General features: G+C 47.3%; 1 protein-coding gene across 1 annotated transcript in view; it reads left to right on the top strand.

The window, feature by feature from the left end:
* The window catches only part of itpr2 (inositol 1,4,5-trisphosphate receptor, type 2), a 69,383-nt gene that overhangs the window by 30,938 nt on the left and 20,206 nt on the right, over positions 1-18,239 (top strand). The window contains exons 37-45 of the mRNA XM_030425891.1: positions 21-129; positions 12,070-12,190; positions 13,146-13,333; positions 13,489-13,672; positions 14,338-14,594; positions 14,705-14,905; positions 15,746-15,856; positions 16,231-16,326; positions 17,005-17,124. Of these exons, the coding sequence (XP_030281751.1) occupies positions 21-129; positions 12,070-12,190; positions 13,146-13,333; positions 13,489-13,672; positions 14,338-14,594; positions 14,705-14,905; positions 15,746-15,856; positions 16,231-16,326; positions 17,005-17,124 (1,387 nt within the window). The remainder of the gene's footprint in view (positions 1-20; positions 130-12,069; positions 12,191-13,145; positions 13,334-13,488; positions 13,673-14,337; positions 14,595-14,704; positions 14,906-15,745; positions 15,857-16,230; positions 16,327-17,004; positions 17,125-18,239) is intronic.

Raw genomic sequence — 18,239 nt, 5'->3', positions numbered from 1 at the left:
TTCTCTTGTCACCCTGTCAGACTGATTAAACACACCAAGAAGTTAATGGACAAAGAGGAGAAGCTGTCCATCAAGATCCTGCAGACGCTCCGAGAGATGCTGGGCAAGAAGGAGTGCTTCGAGGAGACGGTGAGTGATCGGACCCCGACGTGGTTTTCATTCAATCATTGTTCACGTTCGGAAAGCCAGAATTTGGGGGGTTCTTTGAGAAAATGCAACACCTTCACCGTCACGTGAGAAAACACATTAAACTAGGCAGAATTATCTGAAAGTTTAGATTGGATTCAGCCGCGTCCTCAAGTGTCGGCGGCTCTGCTCTCCTATCAGCAGTGCAGTGAAGTCCTTGTTTTCTCCCAGGTCTGTCGGCCCAGAGCCCAGACTCCCCTTCATCAGTATGCTGTGGGCCTTTCTATGTTACATAAGGCAGGGAGGCACTTGAGGACACACTCACACTGAGAGGGAGAATAGGAGGGAGGAAGTAAGGAAAGGAGGAGGAGGCGGAGGAAGAGGAGGAGGAGGGGAGGAGGGGGGCAAGCACTGAACAAACAAATCAATACTGCAGCGGGTGGGGGGGGAGGTTGCGGGAGCCCGTCTCCTGCTGCACCCCCCCCTCTCAGCCAGAGGCCTTGGAAAGTGAATGACAAGAGTTGGTAGAGGAGACTGTAGGAGAGGGCAGTGTGTGGATGTTTGTGCACAGCAAGAGGGGCCGAGGCCAAAGTAAGAAAAAGGAAAAAAAAAGAAGAAGTGAGGTGTGAAATCACCTCTGGAAGGTTCAGGAGAGTTTATTCCAGCTGTGTGGTGAGATGCAATCCACACAACACGATCCGGACCGACGGCAAGACTCCAGGAAGAAGACGGCAGCGAGGGATCGTCTGGAAGTCGGCTCACCGCGTTAAACGTGGGTGGGGGGGGGGGGAACGGGCGGCACGTGTGGCCTCATGCAGCCACGTACTGAAGAGGCTGTTTATGTGTGCAGCAGATCATCAGCTGTTCGAAACACAATGCATGCGTGTGTCTTTACCCTCCGTCACTACCTTTCTCTCTGCGCTACATGTCAGCCGGCGTCACGCACAGCTGCCGGAGGAAGCCGAGTTCTGTTCTCCCTGTTTTGTGTTTGCGTCTTGTGTCAGTCAGCCAAGCTGTTATTCTTTTCTTTTCTCTTTTTTTTTTGTCTTTTTTTTCGAAAGGCAAATTATTCAACAGTTGTGTGGAACAAGATCAGAGGAATTCAAAGTGGAAAAACAGTCACTCTTTTTTTAATTTTTTTTTTCTCTTTTAAAGCGGCTCGGCGCATTCGAGAAGCCAGACAGTGCGGTAACGATATGTGAAATGTCAGTTTGTGTAGGTGTGCGTGAGTGTGCTCGAGCATGTATTTGTGGCCTCTCTTTGTCATATCCCTGTAGCCCTGAGCGTGGAGCTGCAGCCTCACTGCACGGGAGGAAGAGGGAGGGAGGGAGGGAGGGAGAGAGAGAAACGATTGATGGAAATAATGAGAGAGGGAGAGGCAGACAGACAAAAAACAGAAGGAGAGAGAGAGAGAGAGAGAGACAGAGTGACAGCATAGGCAGCAGAGGTTGGTGGCTCCCCTGGGATGCAACGAGTGGGTGGAGGAGAGCGAGAGAAAGGGATGGAGGGAGGGAGGGAGGGAGGCAGCCATGTGAGGAGCCATGTGAGTGGAAGGGAAAAAAAAAAGTGGGCAGCGGCTGCAGGGTGAGGGATTGGAGAGAAGCAGAGTCTGCTCAGTCTATGAGGAGACAGGGCAGGGGGTGCGCTTACGTAACAGCCTGCAGTGGCTGAGCCAGCGTCACGTGGACCATCATGTTCTCCCTCCCTCCCTCCCTCCCTCCCTCGTTACTCTCACTCTTCTGTCCGCTCACTGCCTCTCTCTTCCTCCTTTGCCCCCTTCCACGCATTGTCTCAGTCCATCGCGTTCTGTCTGCCCAACCGAGTTATTCTTCCGTCCGTCTCCTCTTCCCACCCGGGCCCCGGGTCTCTTGTTTTGCCCGGGTCACGCCAGGAGCGCTGACCGGAGCCGGCGAGGGAGAGAGATCCGCAGCAGCCACAGCGCAGAGACGTGTTGGCTCTGACTGCTGCACTTCACTTGTTTTGGGCTGTCAGATAAGGGCAGCTTTATAAATGTTTGCGCTCCCACTTGGCCTCCGAGACGTCTGGGTGAGGGAGGCTTTTCAGGGAAAAAATGAAAGACGCGCATACTGATACTGTGTACAAACATTACATGGGAGGGAATAGAATAAAATACCATTTTTTTTAGAGAAGAAATTGAGAGATACTGCCTTAAAATATTATCACAATATTTGCTGATATTACCTCTTAATATTTTATTTGTACCATAATCCCTCGGGTTGGATGACAGAATCAAATATCCCAATTTTTTTTTTGACAAATTACTTGATATTGATAATGTGAAAAATGATAAATAATCATCAGTAATGTTGATTATAAGTGGTTAAAGGCAAATATTATAACAAGTTCATAGAATTATATCGCGTTCCTGAGGACAACACTATCAAGATACAATGTTCATCTCATTCCATGCCAATGAAAAGATAATGTTGGTGTTTTACTTTAGTTGTAGTTTAGTTGATTTTCAAATTCTGTGAAAAAGCCAATAATGCATCAATCCATCTCTGCATACGTTCCAACCTCCCCACCGTGTCTGTGATGCTCAACCTCGAGCACATTTGTTGCTGCTGAAGACGTAAAAAATTCAGAAGTTACAAAAAAAAAAAAAAAAAAATGCTGCGTAATTTCTTAAATCATCTTTGGCATCATTTGGGCAATGTAGCTACTCGAGCAGGAATTAATTATGCATTTGTGGACTATTTTCATCTCCGGGTTAATAAACATTTGATGTGCTACGAGCGTTTAAAGCGCCGGGATGTCGTATGTCGTCGGATTCAAGACAGTTAGCCGCGGTGTGTGTTGAAATGGCATCAGTTCGGAGCATCGCGGCGGACTTGTGGGTTAGATCCTCCCTGTCCACCTCTGAATAAAAGTGCGAAACGCCTCATGAAACACTTTAAAATGTGCTATTAACTCGATATGCATTGACTCGAGTTTTCATGTTAAAGCACCGTGTCTCCCGGTTAATAACATAAAAGTTTAATGGCACAGAGGAAGAAGTTAAATCACGCTTTGATTTCATTTCATTTCTAGTCATGGGATTGGTTGATGATACGAAATGTACAGAATAAAACCAAGCCGACCTTTTTATTAACTCCAAACGTTCTTCTGCGAGCACGAGCGTGCATGTGTGCGTAACGTGCTCTGCTGTGCACGCGTAAGCGTGTCGTCTTGTTTACCGGGGATTGAAAAAAGCCAGTTATGTAATATAAACCACTCTCACACTCTCCTTCCTCTCCTCTCTTTCACACTCGTCCCTGTCATTCACACGCCGTCTCCCTGTCCGTCTGTCCGTCTCCCCCCTTCCCTTCCCTTCCCTTCCCTTCCCTCTCGTTTCTTTCCTTGCCTGCCAACTTTCACACCACCTGCCCAAAGCAAAGCAGATTTACAGATTACCAGCCTCTCAATGCTAAGCGCATCACACAGACGCATGTAGACGGAAAGCTTCGCCCAGACACACGCGCACACACGCACACACACACACACACTTCCAAGCGTGCAGTGCCACGCTGGCCTGTCCTGTGTGAGCTCATCCTGCTGGGTTTTCCCTGTTCGTCGGTCTTCTCCCGGGAGTAGCGGAACATGGCTCAGGTTCATCCAGAGGGAGCGGGTCAGGCAGAGAGCCGGCTGAGCTCTCGGACAGTTTGACCTCTGGCTGGATTCAGGCTGACGCAGCGCGCTGAGTCAAACCAGAAAGCTGGAGTTTCAAACCTGTCATACTTTTTCATGTAAAGCCAAAAAAAAAACCCAAACACATTTCTGTGAAAATCTGTCATCTGTGCTTCAGTCGGCGAGTGTGTGCTGAGAAGGTCGTCCCCTTCCTCCCTCGCTGCCCTCGCTTCCCTTGATCCATCAGTCAGGTGTCTGTTACTGGAGTATTATGCTTTGGTTTCCATGGCGACGGGGGATTAGCACATGTTGTTTGTCTGTCTGGTCTGGCTGCGACTGGGCACAGGAAGTCTGTGTACCCTGTGCAGAAAATGCCTTCAGAGCGGCAGCGCGGTGACTGACTGCCGAACTCTGGCGTCCTGGAGGAACCGCTCGAAAAGAAACGGTGCAGCGCCTCGACTTCATGCATCTGAGGGGGCCGCTATGAATGAGATTAATTGTCATCGTGAACAGTGTTTCGACACACTTCATAGCGTGTCATCCAATCTGACCGCATGTGAGTTAGGTCTCTTGTGCTCAGGGGAGCACATGACGGGCGACAGGATGAATCTTGTGAATTGCAGCTTGTGTTACGATTAATTGCTTCCTGCTTTGAATTTAGCTAATGCACATAAAGGAGTGGAATTTAGTGGACCCAGTTATCTTTGTTATCACCGCCTGTTGTGGTCATTTCTGAGAGTTCCTCGGCTGTTAAACGCCTCCTCAGTCGGTGTTTATTTGTGTCTTTGTGTGACCTTTGTTCCTCTTTCCACTTCATTATTAGATTAAGACTTTTCCTCTCGCCACATTACATAATTTGGCGATGATCACAACCATCGAAAGTAATCAGCTCATCAGGGCTTTAACTCGACTGGATAAAGTCGGCTTTTGTGATCAAGACAAAACTGCGTCTGCATCCGACGCAGACGCTGGAAAATGACGTAAGAGCAGGAAGGAAAAAAAAGTGTCCTGTCGTGACAGCATGTGTCGGTGGTCGAGAGTAGACGCTCACCTACACCGAGAGGAAAAACACTGAACACTGAACACACACTACAGACTCAGCAGTGACTGTTGAGATGATTCAACACCTCAAGTGAACAAAGAGTCTGCAGCCACACGAGCAGCTCTGTGAGGAGAGTGTCAGCATGCTCACACGCCCAGAATCACAACGCTAACTTTGCTAACTCTTCGCTAAATGGCGCCAAATCTAATTACTGCTGAGGCTGATGGGAAGGTCATTAGTGTAACAGGTAACTGGTGTTACTGCAGTGCCTCCTTTTAGTGGGAGATGAATGTCTGTACCAGCAATTAAGAGCTTTTGAGTTATTCCAGTCTGGACCGAAGTGGCTGATCAACCGACTGACATTAAGCATTAGCAGTGGCATTGCGTTTATTTCCCGCAGGTCCTTTTTTATCGCGAGGTGTTTCTCCTTTTTTGTCCACCTTGTGTCCGTGCTCAGCGAGACGGAGGAAATAAACAAGCCATCGCCATCTGATCTCCGGCGAGATAGTCAACAATCTGGATCGGCGCTTAACGTCGTTAGTGAATCACATGTAACACTTCCACGGCGAGCCGGGCAGCTGACAGTCGGGCCTCTTCCCGAGCAGCTTGTTTACGCTGCTGCCGCTGGTCTCGTCTCTGCCTGAACCCCGTCCCACCAATTGCTCTCACATGTGTGCTTAATTTGTTTTGCTGATTCGCTTGTTTGTTGGGTAAAAGCATTTCATGTGTTGCGGGGAACTGCGGCTTGAAAAACATTGTAAATGACGGCACATGATGCCCCGTCTCTCCACGTGTTTTTTTTTTTTTTTTTTGTTCGGATGAGCGTACTGCGATGAAGTGTTGGCCCTGAGTTTTAAGCTGCTGAGCCACCCGCGGTGACCGTGCGTCAGGAAATGTTCCGTATTTGAAAAGCATCACCTAACGCAGGCTCGCACGGAAGCATTAAAGTGCACTGACAACAATTCACTCTGGGATTAACGGGAGAAATGATTCCCCCTGTTTGCTTACTCTGTGTCATGACTCAGGAGGTCACGAGTCAAAGCCGCCACCACACGGTCACACATGTTTTCTGCACATTTGATTTGATGCATGGGATTTCTTGACAGCTTACAAACTGGAAATCCTTCTTTATATCCTTTAATCGTTGCCAGATTACTTATTTCTAGGAAATTTCGAAATTCTCATGACTTAGAAATGATTGGAAACCATAAGCAAAGTATTATCATTTAATTCCCAAATATGAATGTCTAGAAAAATCCAGCAGTAAAACACAACTACAAGCTAACCTCAGCTAAAACACGGAGCAGGTTTTCCATTTATATCTCCATAAACGTCTGTGATTATTACAACAGACGCCGGCTGTCCTGATCTGCTGTGTTTTAGCTGGTGTTAGCATAAGCTAGCTAGCGTCATTCTGCTGGAAAAATACAGAATTCTGTCCAGTAGGGCCCCAAGATCAGTTAGAATAAACCAGATTGTTACTGTTTTGATGGATTTTGCATTTGTGGGATGATTCATGAATAGCAGGAATTATCAGTTTTGCATCAGAACTCTAAAAAGTACAAAAAATCCTGATGATGTGACATTTTTTATCTATAGTGAAACAAACATTAAGATGCAGTTTGTCACACGTTTTGCAACTTCTGTACTTTGGAAGTTAACTTGTAACTTGGACATTTCACTTAGCACGATAGCGATTTTGGTAGTATTTCAAATAATTGCGCCGCGAATAAGAAAAGTGGGTTAAAAAATGCAGAAAATTGAGCGAAAAAAATCTCCTCTAATGTTATAAAAACATTCCCTGATATAATACAGATGACACGACCTCACCGTCTCCGTCTCCACTCCCCAACTTCATAATCATGAAAAATAAAGTGTCCGCACTAAAACAGCAGGATCATGTGACCGTGTGCATCTTGATTTCACGATTTAGTCGTATTCATGAACGACCGCTCGGTGAGAAAGCCTTGCACAACACACCGATACGGATACGTTTTATGTTACGGAAGGCTCCGAGCTTTTCTTTTTCCCTCCGGTCCCGAGCCGACTCCTTAGAGACGACCAATGCTTTTATCAGATAACCTGCTGCACATGGTTTCATACTGTGCACGGTCAGATTGAGTTTCAGTGTGATCTGGAAAATGACAACAACAGCTACGAGGTAGAGTTTCAGTCTGAAACCCCCTCCGCTGAACAAAGTGTGTTGCCTGCAGTCGACTGCTGGGACCTAATTGTTGCTTCCTGATGGTAAAGTTGTTGGATGTTGCTCAGCCCTCGCAAGGGGAAGCTCGACTTGTGCTGTGTCGCGGTGTTCTTGATCAGCGCTCCCCACTGTTTACAAGAGACGCACGCACACACACACACACGCACACACACTGGCTCCTCTCAGGTTTCTGTTGTGTGAGAAAGTAACAACACAGAAAAGAAAACTATTAGCTCTCCCGATCTGAACCTTGTTCGGGCAGCATCCTCCTCCTCTGTGGCCTGAGTCTCGTCTATGATCGACCTTGTCTGACCTGAGCAGCTCCGGCGTCCCCCCGCCTGTTCCCGGGTTCTGTCTGTCTGGCTCGCAGCTGGTGCTGCCCTCCGCTGCCTGCATGAGTTCTCAGACCACCTAAAGAAGCATAGTTCAGGCTGGTGTTTGAGTCCTTTTTTTTTTTTTTTCTCTCCACGCGTCTCTCCGGGGTTGAGGAGAACTGTCGACAGCAGAGCTGCGAGCGGGAGGGATGGGTGGGAGGGATGGGTGGGAGGGATGGGAGGGGGGAGAAAAGAAAAAGGGGGTGCGAGGTTGCTTGAGGTGGGGATCAGCAGCTCATCCCCGGCTTGGACACCAGAGCCGCAGTGTGGCGTGCCGGTGCACATTTTAAAACACCACGACTGTCTGCTTTCTCGCTAGGTTGTGTTTGTTCCTGTCCTCCCTCACCCCCTCAGCCCTCCCTCCTTCCCTCCCTCCCTCCCTCCCTCCCTCCTTCTCTTACTTCTGTCAGTTCTTCAGCCTCTATTTCTATCTCTCTTTCTTTCTCGTGGCTCTTACATCACCTGACTGGAGTTTTTTCTCGTCAATGCAGCAGCAGCAGCAGCAAGCAGATGAGTCAGGCTGGGCTGACTCTCCTCTACCGCCATCCTGCCTCCCCTCTCCTCCCCTCTCCTCCCCTCTCCTCTGCTCAGCTCTCTCTCTCTCTCTCTCTCTGCAGACCTAGCCAGCAGACTGCATCGCCCAGAAGGGAGGCGAAACAAGAGCACAAACCTGTCACCCCCTTCTCAACTCCCCCCACCCACCCCCACCCCCACCGCCTTTCGCTGGTGTTTGAGAGCAGTGCAACACCAGCACGTCCTGTGTCAGAAAAAAGGGAAAATGTTGAGTCAAACGTGATTCGATCAGTCAAAGCGTGCGCGCATCGAGACGCCTCATAGAGTGCGGCGCTGGGTTTTTTTAGTTGCACTGATGTCTGCGCGTTGCGGTGTGGAAAACAGGAGAGGCTAGCTCAATAGATGCTCACCCTCAGTTCAAGAAGTGCGTGTGTGTGTGTGTGTGTGTGTGTGTGTGTGTTTGTGAGACAGTCAGCCAGACAGTGCAGGCAGACAAGTGTCTCTGCTGACTGCAGATGAGATGGAGTGTTTACTGACACAGGGAGCATCGGCTACACGTGCTCCTCCATATCTTCACTCGCCGGTGCACTTTACGTTTGAGGCTTTTCAGCTGGACTGTACCTGTGCAGCCTTTGAGGCGACACGGAGGTGCATCATTTGTCTGATCTCTCGGTGTCAAAGCATTGATCTGGTCTCTTCTTCTTTTTTTTTTCTTCTTCTTCTTCTTCCCAGCGAGCAGTCTTGAGTGTTGTTGAAAATATAATGTCGACAGTGACTTTTTTTTTTTCTCCCCTTTGCGCCATTATAGTTTCGCTCGCTTGCAAAGCACCAGAAATTTACTGTAAGCGGCGGAGGCAGCTGCACAAATGAATCATATCGAGCTGAATACCAATTAGCAGTATGCATCCGCTTAAACAGAGGTGTGACAGTCACAATAAGGGGACGTGCAGATGGACGGAGAGGCGAAGATATATGCTCGTGTGCCAGTCGGGAAAGCACAGCAAGGGAAAAGGATTTGAAATGCATCACGGACGCGAGGGATCGTCGTTATTGTTCGTCATAAATCTGAGCTTATTTCTTGTGTTTACATGCAGCATTCGCGGCCACTAGATGTCGCAGTAGAGCACCAGCTCCTCAGACCACGCGGGTGCGTTGGCTACAGCTCTAAATCAAGAAACGGTCGTTACTGACAAAATCTGTCATTTCACGTCGCAGATCTTCAGGAAACTTAATTCAAACTCGTCAAAAAACGAAACGAAACCACCTTGGTTTGTCTTTCTACTGTCCCGATGATCGGCAGCTCCGGTTTGGTTGAGATTAACTTTTTATTCAGCGAGTTAGACGTGAAAGTATTCTGTCTTCACATGCTGTTAATCCCGACTGTACATTAGTCACCTCCTCAGTTTAGTAAAGAGGTTTGTCTTTGTTCTGCTGAGTGACCCGGAGCGTTTTCAGATGTTTATCAGGGCAAAACTAAACCTTTCGTCACCGACCGAAGGCGCAGATTAGACGTTCAGGATTTGCAGTGCTGTAAATCCAACGCAAAATTATAATAGGCTAATAATTGCACACTGTAGAGGATGAAAAAATGTCTCTTTTGTGCATCCAATTACATATTCTGAGCATCATTTTGCCGGGTCAGAGATCAAACCTCTTTCTGATCCCTGGATGACTCGCTCGACCTTCTGAGGCCAAAACTGCCCCGCGTACGAATCCAGCTCGAAGCCTCAGGTTTATTTCATCAGCTCGCTCCACTAGTCCAGTTTTTTTCAGAGCGGCTGTATAGTCTATGTACGTGCGCAAGACCCTTACAGCCGTATACGCAATGTCTTATTCTACATTAATGTGCAGAACTGCTTCTGATACGATGTCCTGGAAGCTTGTTGTTGGCAGCTCAAAGCCTTTTTTACAGCAGTTCCATATCAATGTTTACTAGTGCAAAATAACTTGGGTGAAAAGCCTTCACTCCAGACAAGACTGTCTCTCTCTCAACCTACAAATGAACCTCAAAAAATGACTGCATAACTTTGGATTTTGTGACACGTTGACGTCCAATTGCGCTCTGTGATCTCAGTGTCACAGTTCTCTTGGCCTCTTTGTAAACACAAGGGAGGGCCAACAGTTTGTTTGGGAAGGTTTAAAGTGAGCTAACACGCGACCGGCTACCAAAACTTTGGACTTTTGACTTTTATTCATCCCACATTGGGTAAATTCACCTGTGACAGTAGCAGGTAGACAGACATGCATACATAAAATAAGACGCACTTTTAAGAAAAAGAAAAATACTAAAAAGATTTAGATAAGAGAGAAAAGATACATCATAGAAAGGATTATACGCTATGAGTATTATATACAGGAGGCAAAAATGTGCATTACATACATTTAAATAAAGTGTCAAGAGTATTGCCAGAGGACCAGGAAGGAACGTGACTTCACCCTCCACCCAGGACACTGTTACTGCTCCATATCGTTACGTGGCAGTTCTGTTTTTACTGCTATATTAATGTTCAGAATCACGTATGAAAACAACTTCTGACAGCTTCAGATTTCTCGTTTTAGAAAAATCTTTGATTTACGACGATATGAAAAAGAGAGAAAAAAAGCTGAAGTGAAAGCCGGGAGATGTTTGGCATTTTTACTTGATAAACGACAGGATAATCGAAAAATTATTCACTTGTTAAAATTGTTGATGAATATTTATTCACTGATGAGCAGACTGAACCGTTTCAGCCCTGACGACACCTCAAACTGCAGCCTTAACGGTGTTCGTGGAGGTGGATCAACATCTCAAATGGATTTATTGCAAAGCTCCGGTAGTTTCAGGTGTTTTGTATCCCAGGTGAGGCCCGTTTCCCCGGTGAACCACAGATGGTTTGCTTACAGTCCATTCATCCTTCAGCTCCACCCTCCAGCCGGTCTGTTTGTCCATCTTTACATCCACCCCTCCACTCTGCTGATCAATAATGACGGTGGCGATGAGTCATCGACGCGAGGGCACTTTGACTTGCTCGGTTGACATAGAAACGGATGTTGACCGGCCCGAGCGTCCGTACGTTCTCTGTGTTCCATCCTTCCTCCCTCCTGTTGCACAATGCACACGTCGCCGGTGTTCAGGCACAGTGCGAGCCGTCCACCTGTCAGCCGTCGATTACGCAACCCGCCGCGGGGAGATTATCTCCGCGAATCCTTTAATCTCGTTTCTGCTCGTCTGCGTCAAATGTCACAAGAGACGCGCGGAGATACTTGTGAGAGATAGAAAGAAAATAAATATAGTCTTTAGATAGGATGTTCGACGGCTGTTGTGTAATGCTTTGCTTCGTGCGCATACATAAAACATCACCTCGCACAAACGGCGACGCGCAGCCCTCCTTTTGTCAGTTTTCCCCTACAGAGCATCGAAGGTGTGTGACGCTCTGCGAGTGTATTCTTTTAGTTGTTATGTCCGTCTCTGACATTAAACTTTGTGAGCGGACACAGAGCAAACTTTTCCTGCTACGGACTCGCAGTCAAGATGGAAAAAGGAAAACCTCGGGGTGCCCTGGTAGAGAGCACGCCACGTTTCGAAAGGCTCAGTCCGGGTTTGAGTCCAGCCTGGCGCCCTTTGCTGCATGACATCGCCCCGCCGTCTCTCTCCAGCTATTTGAATGCCAGTTTATATCTTTATGTACTCAAAGAAAGAAGAACATCACAATAAAAGATTTCATATAAAAGGTTTTGATTATCTCAAAAGCAACAACAGACCTAAGATGATTGAGGTTAGCTTACTTTTCTCTGTCTCGGTCGCCATCTCGTTACTGGACTCCACGATTATTGTCCCGCTCTGCGAGGGGGCGGCCCGATTTCTTACCTGATGAGAGCACTGTTTCCCTGAAAGCCTACCGCTTCCGTCGAGAAAGAGGTGCATCTTGGGATGACATGTCAGGTGTTAAAATGAAACCAGCTCATCCCTCTTGTTAGAATGGTCGGGTGGCGTCCCTCCGGTGAATACGCCGCGCCACAAACGCTCTCTTGAACAGGACACTCGTGAGCTCGCCCTTCTTTTTGATGTCATTTTTATGGTCGCGGCTCACAAAATGCTCCTTTTTTTTCCCCCACAATGTGTTAAAATATGAATTTCCTAGTTTGAGGCTGGGACTCTCTTAGACTGTGATATGGATTTAACATTATGATTTCTGTCTCCGCAGGGAAACGAGCTGAGAAAGATTCTGCTCACACGCTACTTTGGAAATCAGAAGCTTCTCTCCAAGTCGGAGCTCGGGAGTGGAAACAGCTCATCTGGCGGCTTTGTCAAGCCGTCATCTGGAGGTAGAGAGAACCCCAAATAAACCCAGTCGACGCTGCAATGACTTGCTCACTGCAGAGGAGACAACAGCGGCTCACATCAGCTGACATCACTCAGCAACTGTGGACAAATGCTGTTTGACAATTTGAATATATATGCAGTATTTGTGTCCAGACTGTTGTGGACTATAGAGGCTGTAGATCACCTGGCTTTAACATGTGTCAGGTGAACCGCTTTAAATAGTTTTGAACACTTGATTTCTTTCTCTGTGTCAGAAACAGTGTGTCTGTTTGTTCCAGTGAGACACAAGTTGAGAAAAAGTCTAATTCTAATAATTTGCCAAATTAACAATAAAGTTTATTTGATTAAGAATTCAGAAGTGTTCAAAAAACTTCTCGTAACTCGGCAGCTCACAAAATTACGTGATTTCTCTGGGGACTTTCTCCACAGGTGGCAAAGAAATGGTAACATTTCCCACGCTAACCATTAATGAAATGTTGTCTTTATATTTTGATCGAATGAGTGAAAAAGGTTAAATCAGTTGGAACATTGCGTCCAAACTGCTGAATGTTGGCAGGTAAGATGCACGTCGGCGATGCTGCGACACACTGACACTTTTTTAAGAGAAAGAAAACAACTTAATGTTGCGTAAGGTGAACTTCTTGGCCTGAGAAGACGGATGGTTTCAAAGAGGAGTAAAAAGAAACCATCTACCTCAAACTGGAGCGACCGTCTTTGAACAGAGGGGTCGGCCTGAGACGTTACTCATCTCCCACCTACATTGCAGGACTGAGTTCACAGACACGTCCGCTAAAATAATGTGTTTATACGCGGCCCAGACCACCTCTGAATGTGGTCTTGGCAAAATGGATCCCAGTGTGTTCTCGATCTGATCGCCAAGTACGAATGTTGATTAGATTTGATGTAAAAATGTTGTAATGAGCAATCAAGTTCATTGTTCACGTTCGATCTCTGCAGGCGGCTCTCCCATGCTGGACTCTGACAAGCCGGGCAGCAGCATGGTGGAGATCCAGTGTCTCCTGGACAACGTCGGGGCGTCAGAGCTGGTGATTGACCTCATCGTCAACACCAAGAACGACCGGGTGTTTGAGGAAAGCATCCTGCTGGGCATCGCCCTCCTGCAGGGCGGAAACACACAGATACAGGTGGGCGACACACACACACACACTCAAATGTAGCAGCTCTTTTTATTTGCTGTGGATAAAAACATCAGACATATTTGATATATTATCGTCTCTAAGATAAAACTCACACCCTCGCATTGACATTCATGTTGATAACCGCTCTGCCTGCCACCCAGAACTCCTTCTACAACCAGCTGTACAAGCAGAAGAAGTCCGAGAGGTTCTTCAAGGTTTTCTACGACCGCATGCGCACGGCCCAGCAGGAGATCCGAGCCACCGTGTCCGTCAACATGTTCGAGCTCAGCTGCAGAAAAAGGGACGACGACGGCGCCGACGTGAGCAGCATCAGGATCAAGAAAGGTAGAGTTTGAGTCACGATGCGTTGGGACCGCTGCGTGCTCGAATCACAACCGACACGCTGCGTGGCTTCTCCAAAAGAGGACACGTCTCGCAAAAACCTCTGTGTCAAAAACGAAGCTGGCTCTGAGAGAGAAAGGTTTGTATAAAGTGAACTAACTCACGGGGTCGTGTCCTGAGCACAGCCGAGCATTTCCATAGAAACAGACCTGGACTGAGCGGAAAAAAAGCCACGAAATAGGCTCATATATAAACTCGATCACCTTAATGCTTCTCCTGTATGTGACGTCGCTCGGTTCAGCTCGGCCTCCCGCTGAAACAATAGCGGGGGAGAAATATCAAGAATGATTTTTGTGGCTCGGCCGGCCTCCCGTGCAGACCGCCGCTGCAGTCACATGTCAGAGGCCATGTGACGGCCCACATCACAAGCCTATCAAAAGGCCATTGTATCAAGATCGGGTACTTTCATGCTACAGAACCCCACTCGATACTTGCCCCGCTCGTCCGGGGGGGGGGGTCTCTGAATTTCTTTCAAAACATGCTTAGAATGTCAGGATGCCATTGATTGTAGTAACCTTTCACATGTTTCCCTTCCGCCCATCTTCCGCCACACGTAACATGTTTTATTTTTTATTTATTTTTTATATTCTTCTGTATGCCCGCTCTAGGGAAAGACTCGGGGCTTCATATGAGGGAAGACATGCGTGGGCAGCTGAAGGAGGCCTCGTCAGTGACCTCAAAGGCCTTCTGTGCCTTCAGAAAGGAGCTGGATCCGGACCTCGAAGGCCTCGGCCACAACAGCGAGATGATCGGAATAGACGACGCTTTGGAGGAAACTCAAGTGATGAGCCCAGCCATCACCATCATGAAACCGATCCTGCGTTACCTACAGCTGCTCTGTGAGAACCACAACTTGGACCTGCAGGTACTGACCCCCCCCCCTTTTCTTGTCACCGAGAGTAAGAACCTGAACCTGAAGTCCAACCGCTGTTAAACTGATTGTTGTTTCCTTTTTTTTTTTTGCTCTGAATCCAGAACTTTCTGCGCAACCAGAACAACAAGACAAACTACAATCTGGTGTGCGAGACTCTTCAGTTCTTGGACTGTATCTGCGGGAGCACCACCGGAGGACTGGGGCTGCTGGGCCTTTATATAAATGAGAGTAATGTGGACCTGGTTCGACAAACCCTGGAAACCATCACAGAGTACTGCCAGGGCCCCTGCCATGAAAACCAGGTAGGGGGAGGACTGGTTGGATTGGAGTTGATGAACGGTTTAGTTCAGTGAATGGTTAAATATGTCACAAGTTAAAGGTGCAGTTTGTAAGAATTGGCGACAAATGAACAAAAACTGAGCAGCGCATTACCAGAGTAACCGCTAACTGTAGCTGCCGTTAGCTGGTTAGCTCAGTCAGCTGTGCAGCTAGCGGTCCCTACCTTCCCAGTCCAGACCGCTAGCTGCAAAGCTGACTGAACTAACTAGCTAATGGCAGCTACAGTTAGCGGACTGGGAAGGTAGGGACCGCTAGAAATGAGGCTAGCTGGCTACCATGCTAACTTCAGGGGATGACTCTGCTAAACAACACATAACACTGGAACTTTTAACTATTTTAACTAAAATGCTCATATGTTGCACCTCTAACAGTATAATGAGAGTCTAGACACCCTGAGATTCTGGTCATATATTGATAAAAAGCTTGTCCTGTGACTTTTCCACGACTCAAAGCAGATGCTAGATACAGATAATATAAAGAAAATGTAACTTTATGGTCATTTTGAAAGTTTTAGCCTGTTGACTACTCTGCAAAATCAACACGCTTCCTCAAGACTTTTTCCACAGTTGACACATTGTGACATTCTTAGAAAGTGTCACAGTCGGGACTTTGCTTCTCAGAAAACCAAACCCATGAGCGCTAACCACTTACCGAGCACTTCGCTGCAAAAAAGAGGTCATTTAAGCTTTTCTGGCTCACTCCGATGCTTCAGTTGTGGTTCGGCGACATATTAACAAAACACCTCTCTGCTGTTTCTTTTATTGTTGTCTAACGTGCTGTCACTCCAACCTTTTCTTTTCCAGACGTGTATAGCCAAGCATGAGTCGAATGGCATTGACATTATTATAGCGCTGATTGTCAACTCCATCAACCCTCTGGGGAAGCATCGACTGGACCTGGTGCTGGAGCTCAAGGTGAGCAGCGGGTGTTTCTCAAAGCCCTGAGAGGCCGCTCGCTATGACTCACAGCCATTTACACGCTACAAAAAGAAATACTTACAATTTGCTATACGATATAATCGCCTTTAGTGTTCGTGGCTGGGAACAGGTAGCTGAAGGCAGCTTGACCAAATCTCCAGTGTTTTGATGAAAGCGATATGATGTGTTGTGTTTTATTGAACACATGAGCCACGTTTTTCTTCGGAGAACGTGTTGCAAGCTTATATTATTCCACGCGATGGCCTGTTTGTTCAGCTGCTGGACTGACAAATGGTTTGATTCTGCTCGAAAGATGCATCAATCAAGTCATTAAGCTTATTATAGCTTATCGTTGAGGCCCTGTTTTGCAGAACAACGCCTCCAAGCTCCTATTGGCCATCATGGAGAGCCGCCATGACAGCGAGAACGCAGAGAAGATCCTCTACAAGATGAGACCCACCGAGCTGGTAAGTGTGTGTCAGCGTGTACAAACACACACACACACACACACACACACACACACACACACACACACACACACGAGGGCTGCACCGAATGTTTCTTGAATTCAAAGCCTCTATTGAGGATTTTTCCGCTCCCAAAAAACAAAAATAAAAAATCTTCCAACAAAACCCTCCGTTCGAATAAAGAGATTCGCCGGATTAAATGGAGCGCCGAGCTGCTTTGTATGAAAAATGTGCGTAATTTAGTATAATAGTGTTCAAGATGAAAACGTTTTTTTTTGTTATTGTGGTTATGTAGACGTTGTGTATGGTGCTGTCAGATTGCTGCTAGACTGTCCTGTGACTATAAGTGCGCGCGTCCCTTTGTGTGCAGCAAGCGGGAAAGCATTGACTGCAGGTAAAATGCTGTTTTGAAAGGCTAAACAGCGAAAAAAATGGATCGATTGTTATGTTGGATTAAAAAAAAAAAACATGCTGCAAATTCGGAAATGATTAATTTTCTCAGTAAATTAGAACTTTTGGACTTGTGCAGCCACCACCTGGATCAATTTCTGCAGATATTAAGATGTTAATGACATGCAACAAAAGCCTTTGCAGCATTGAAATGTCACGAACTCTAATACACAAACACGGACACATGTGCTACAGTGTAAGTAGCTTTTAATCACTTTTGTGCGTTAGGTGGATGTAATGAAGGAAGCCTACGCCCAGGGTCTGGAGAGTGAGGAGGACGAGGACAGCGTTGGGGACCAGATCAAGCCCCGGGACGTCGGACACAACATTTACATCCTGGCCCACCAGGTAATAAAAATGCCTGAGCTTGTTTTTGTCTGTGACGGAGGAATTACTGCATTTCCTCTCTGTCTGTCCGACCTTCTGCCCACATCTGGGCCGTGCACTGCAGCGGCTGATGTGTGTTTGTGCGCATCCATGCTCTTGTTTCATTGCGTCCTCTGTGTTGAATGCTAAAAAGACTGCTCCTCTACGAGCAGATCGCTCAGCCAGTTATCTAAAATTAGCTTCCAGGATGTGGCGCAGGGTCGAGCAGACGTAGGTGTTCAGCGAAGCCGGCGGTAGACGCTGTGTTACTAAACGAGCGTGGCTCGCCTGGTCCAGGGTGTGAGCAGAAAAGAAATGAGACGGGTGTGTTGTTGACGAAGGTTCTCAGTCATCCGGGTCGCAGTGATTAAATCCATCTACGTCAAACTGGAGCGACCGTCTTTGAACTGAGGAGGTGGCCTCCGACATTACTCATCACCCACCTACAAAGCAGCGCCGAGTTCTCTCCCAAGACAGCTCGACAACCGCTCACACCTGGGCTCACCTACCCTTAGCAACCCACATGATGGCCGGTTTGATCAACGACCCGCAAGTGGCCCTAACGACTCTGTAAGGATACTCCCACGCAGGGTCTGCCACTCCGCTCCAGTTAGTCAGAACTGAAGCCTCTTGGATGAGAGGAACGTCTTCAAGAAACTGAAACATGTTCAGTCGCCTGCAATGCAGCACCTAGAAAGATGGGTGTGTGTTGAAGCAGTCGTATTGAGTGTGTGTGTGTGTGTGTGTGTGTGTGCGCCTCTTTCTACAGTTGATGTCAGTTGGAGAGGTCAGACCGAGTCTAGCGGGTTTTCACTTCTGCCTCTTTAGAGTGTCAAAGTGTCAAACGGGGTATTTTTGTCCGACCAACAGACAAGTTTCATCATGACGGGGAAAGTTTTTTTTTGACTGTGTGTGTGTGGTGTCACTGTCTTTCACAGTTGAACACACACACACACACACACACACACACACACACACACACACACACACACCGATGACACTCTAACTCAGGCACGAGCTCATCATCTATCTGATTAAAAGATATTATCTGGTCCGCCGGTCTCCCCGTGACAGCTGACGTTCAGTGACGGATAAAA

The sequence above is a fragment of the Sparus aurata genome, chromosome 8 (genome assembly GCF_900880675.1).
Source record: "Sparus aurata chromosome 8, fSpaAur1.1, whole genome shotgun sequence".
NCBI classification, from domain to species: domain Eukaryota; kingdom Metazoa; phylum Chordata; class Actinopteri; order Spariformes; family Sparidae; genus Sparus; species Sparus aurata.
This window is presented reverse-complemented; position numbering and strand designations above follow the sequence as displayed.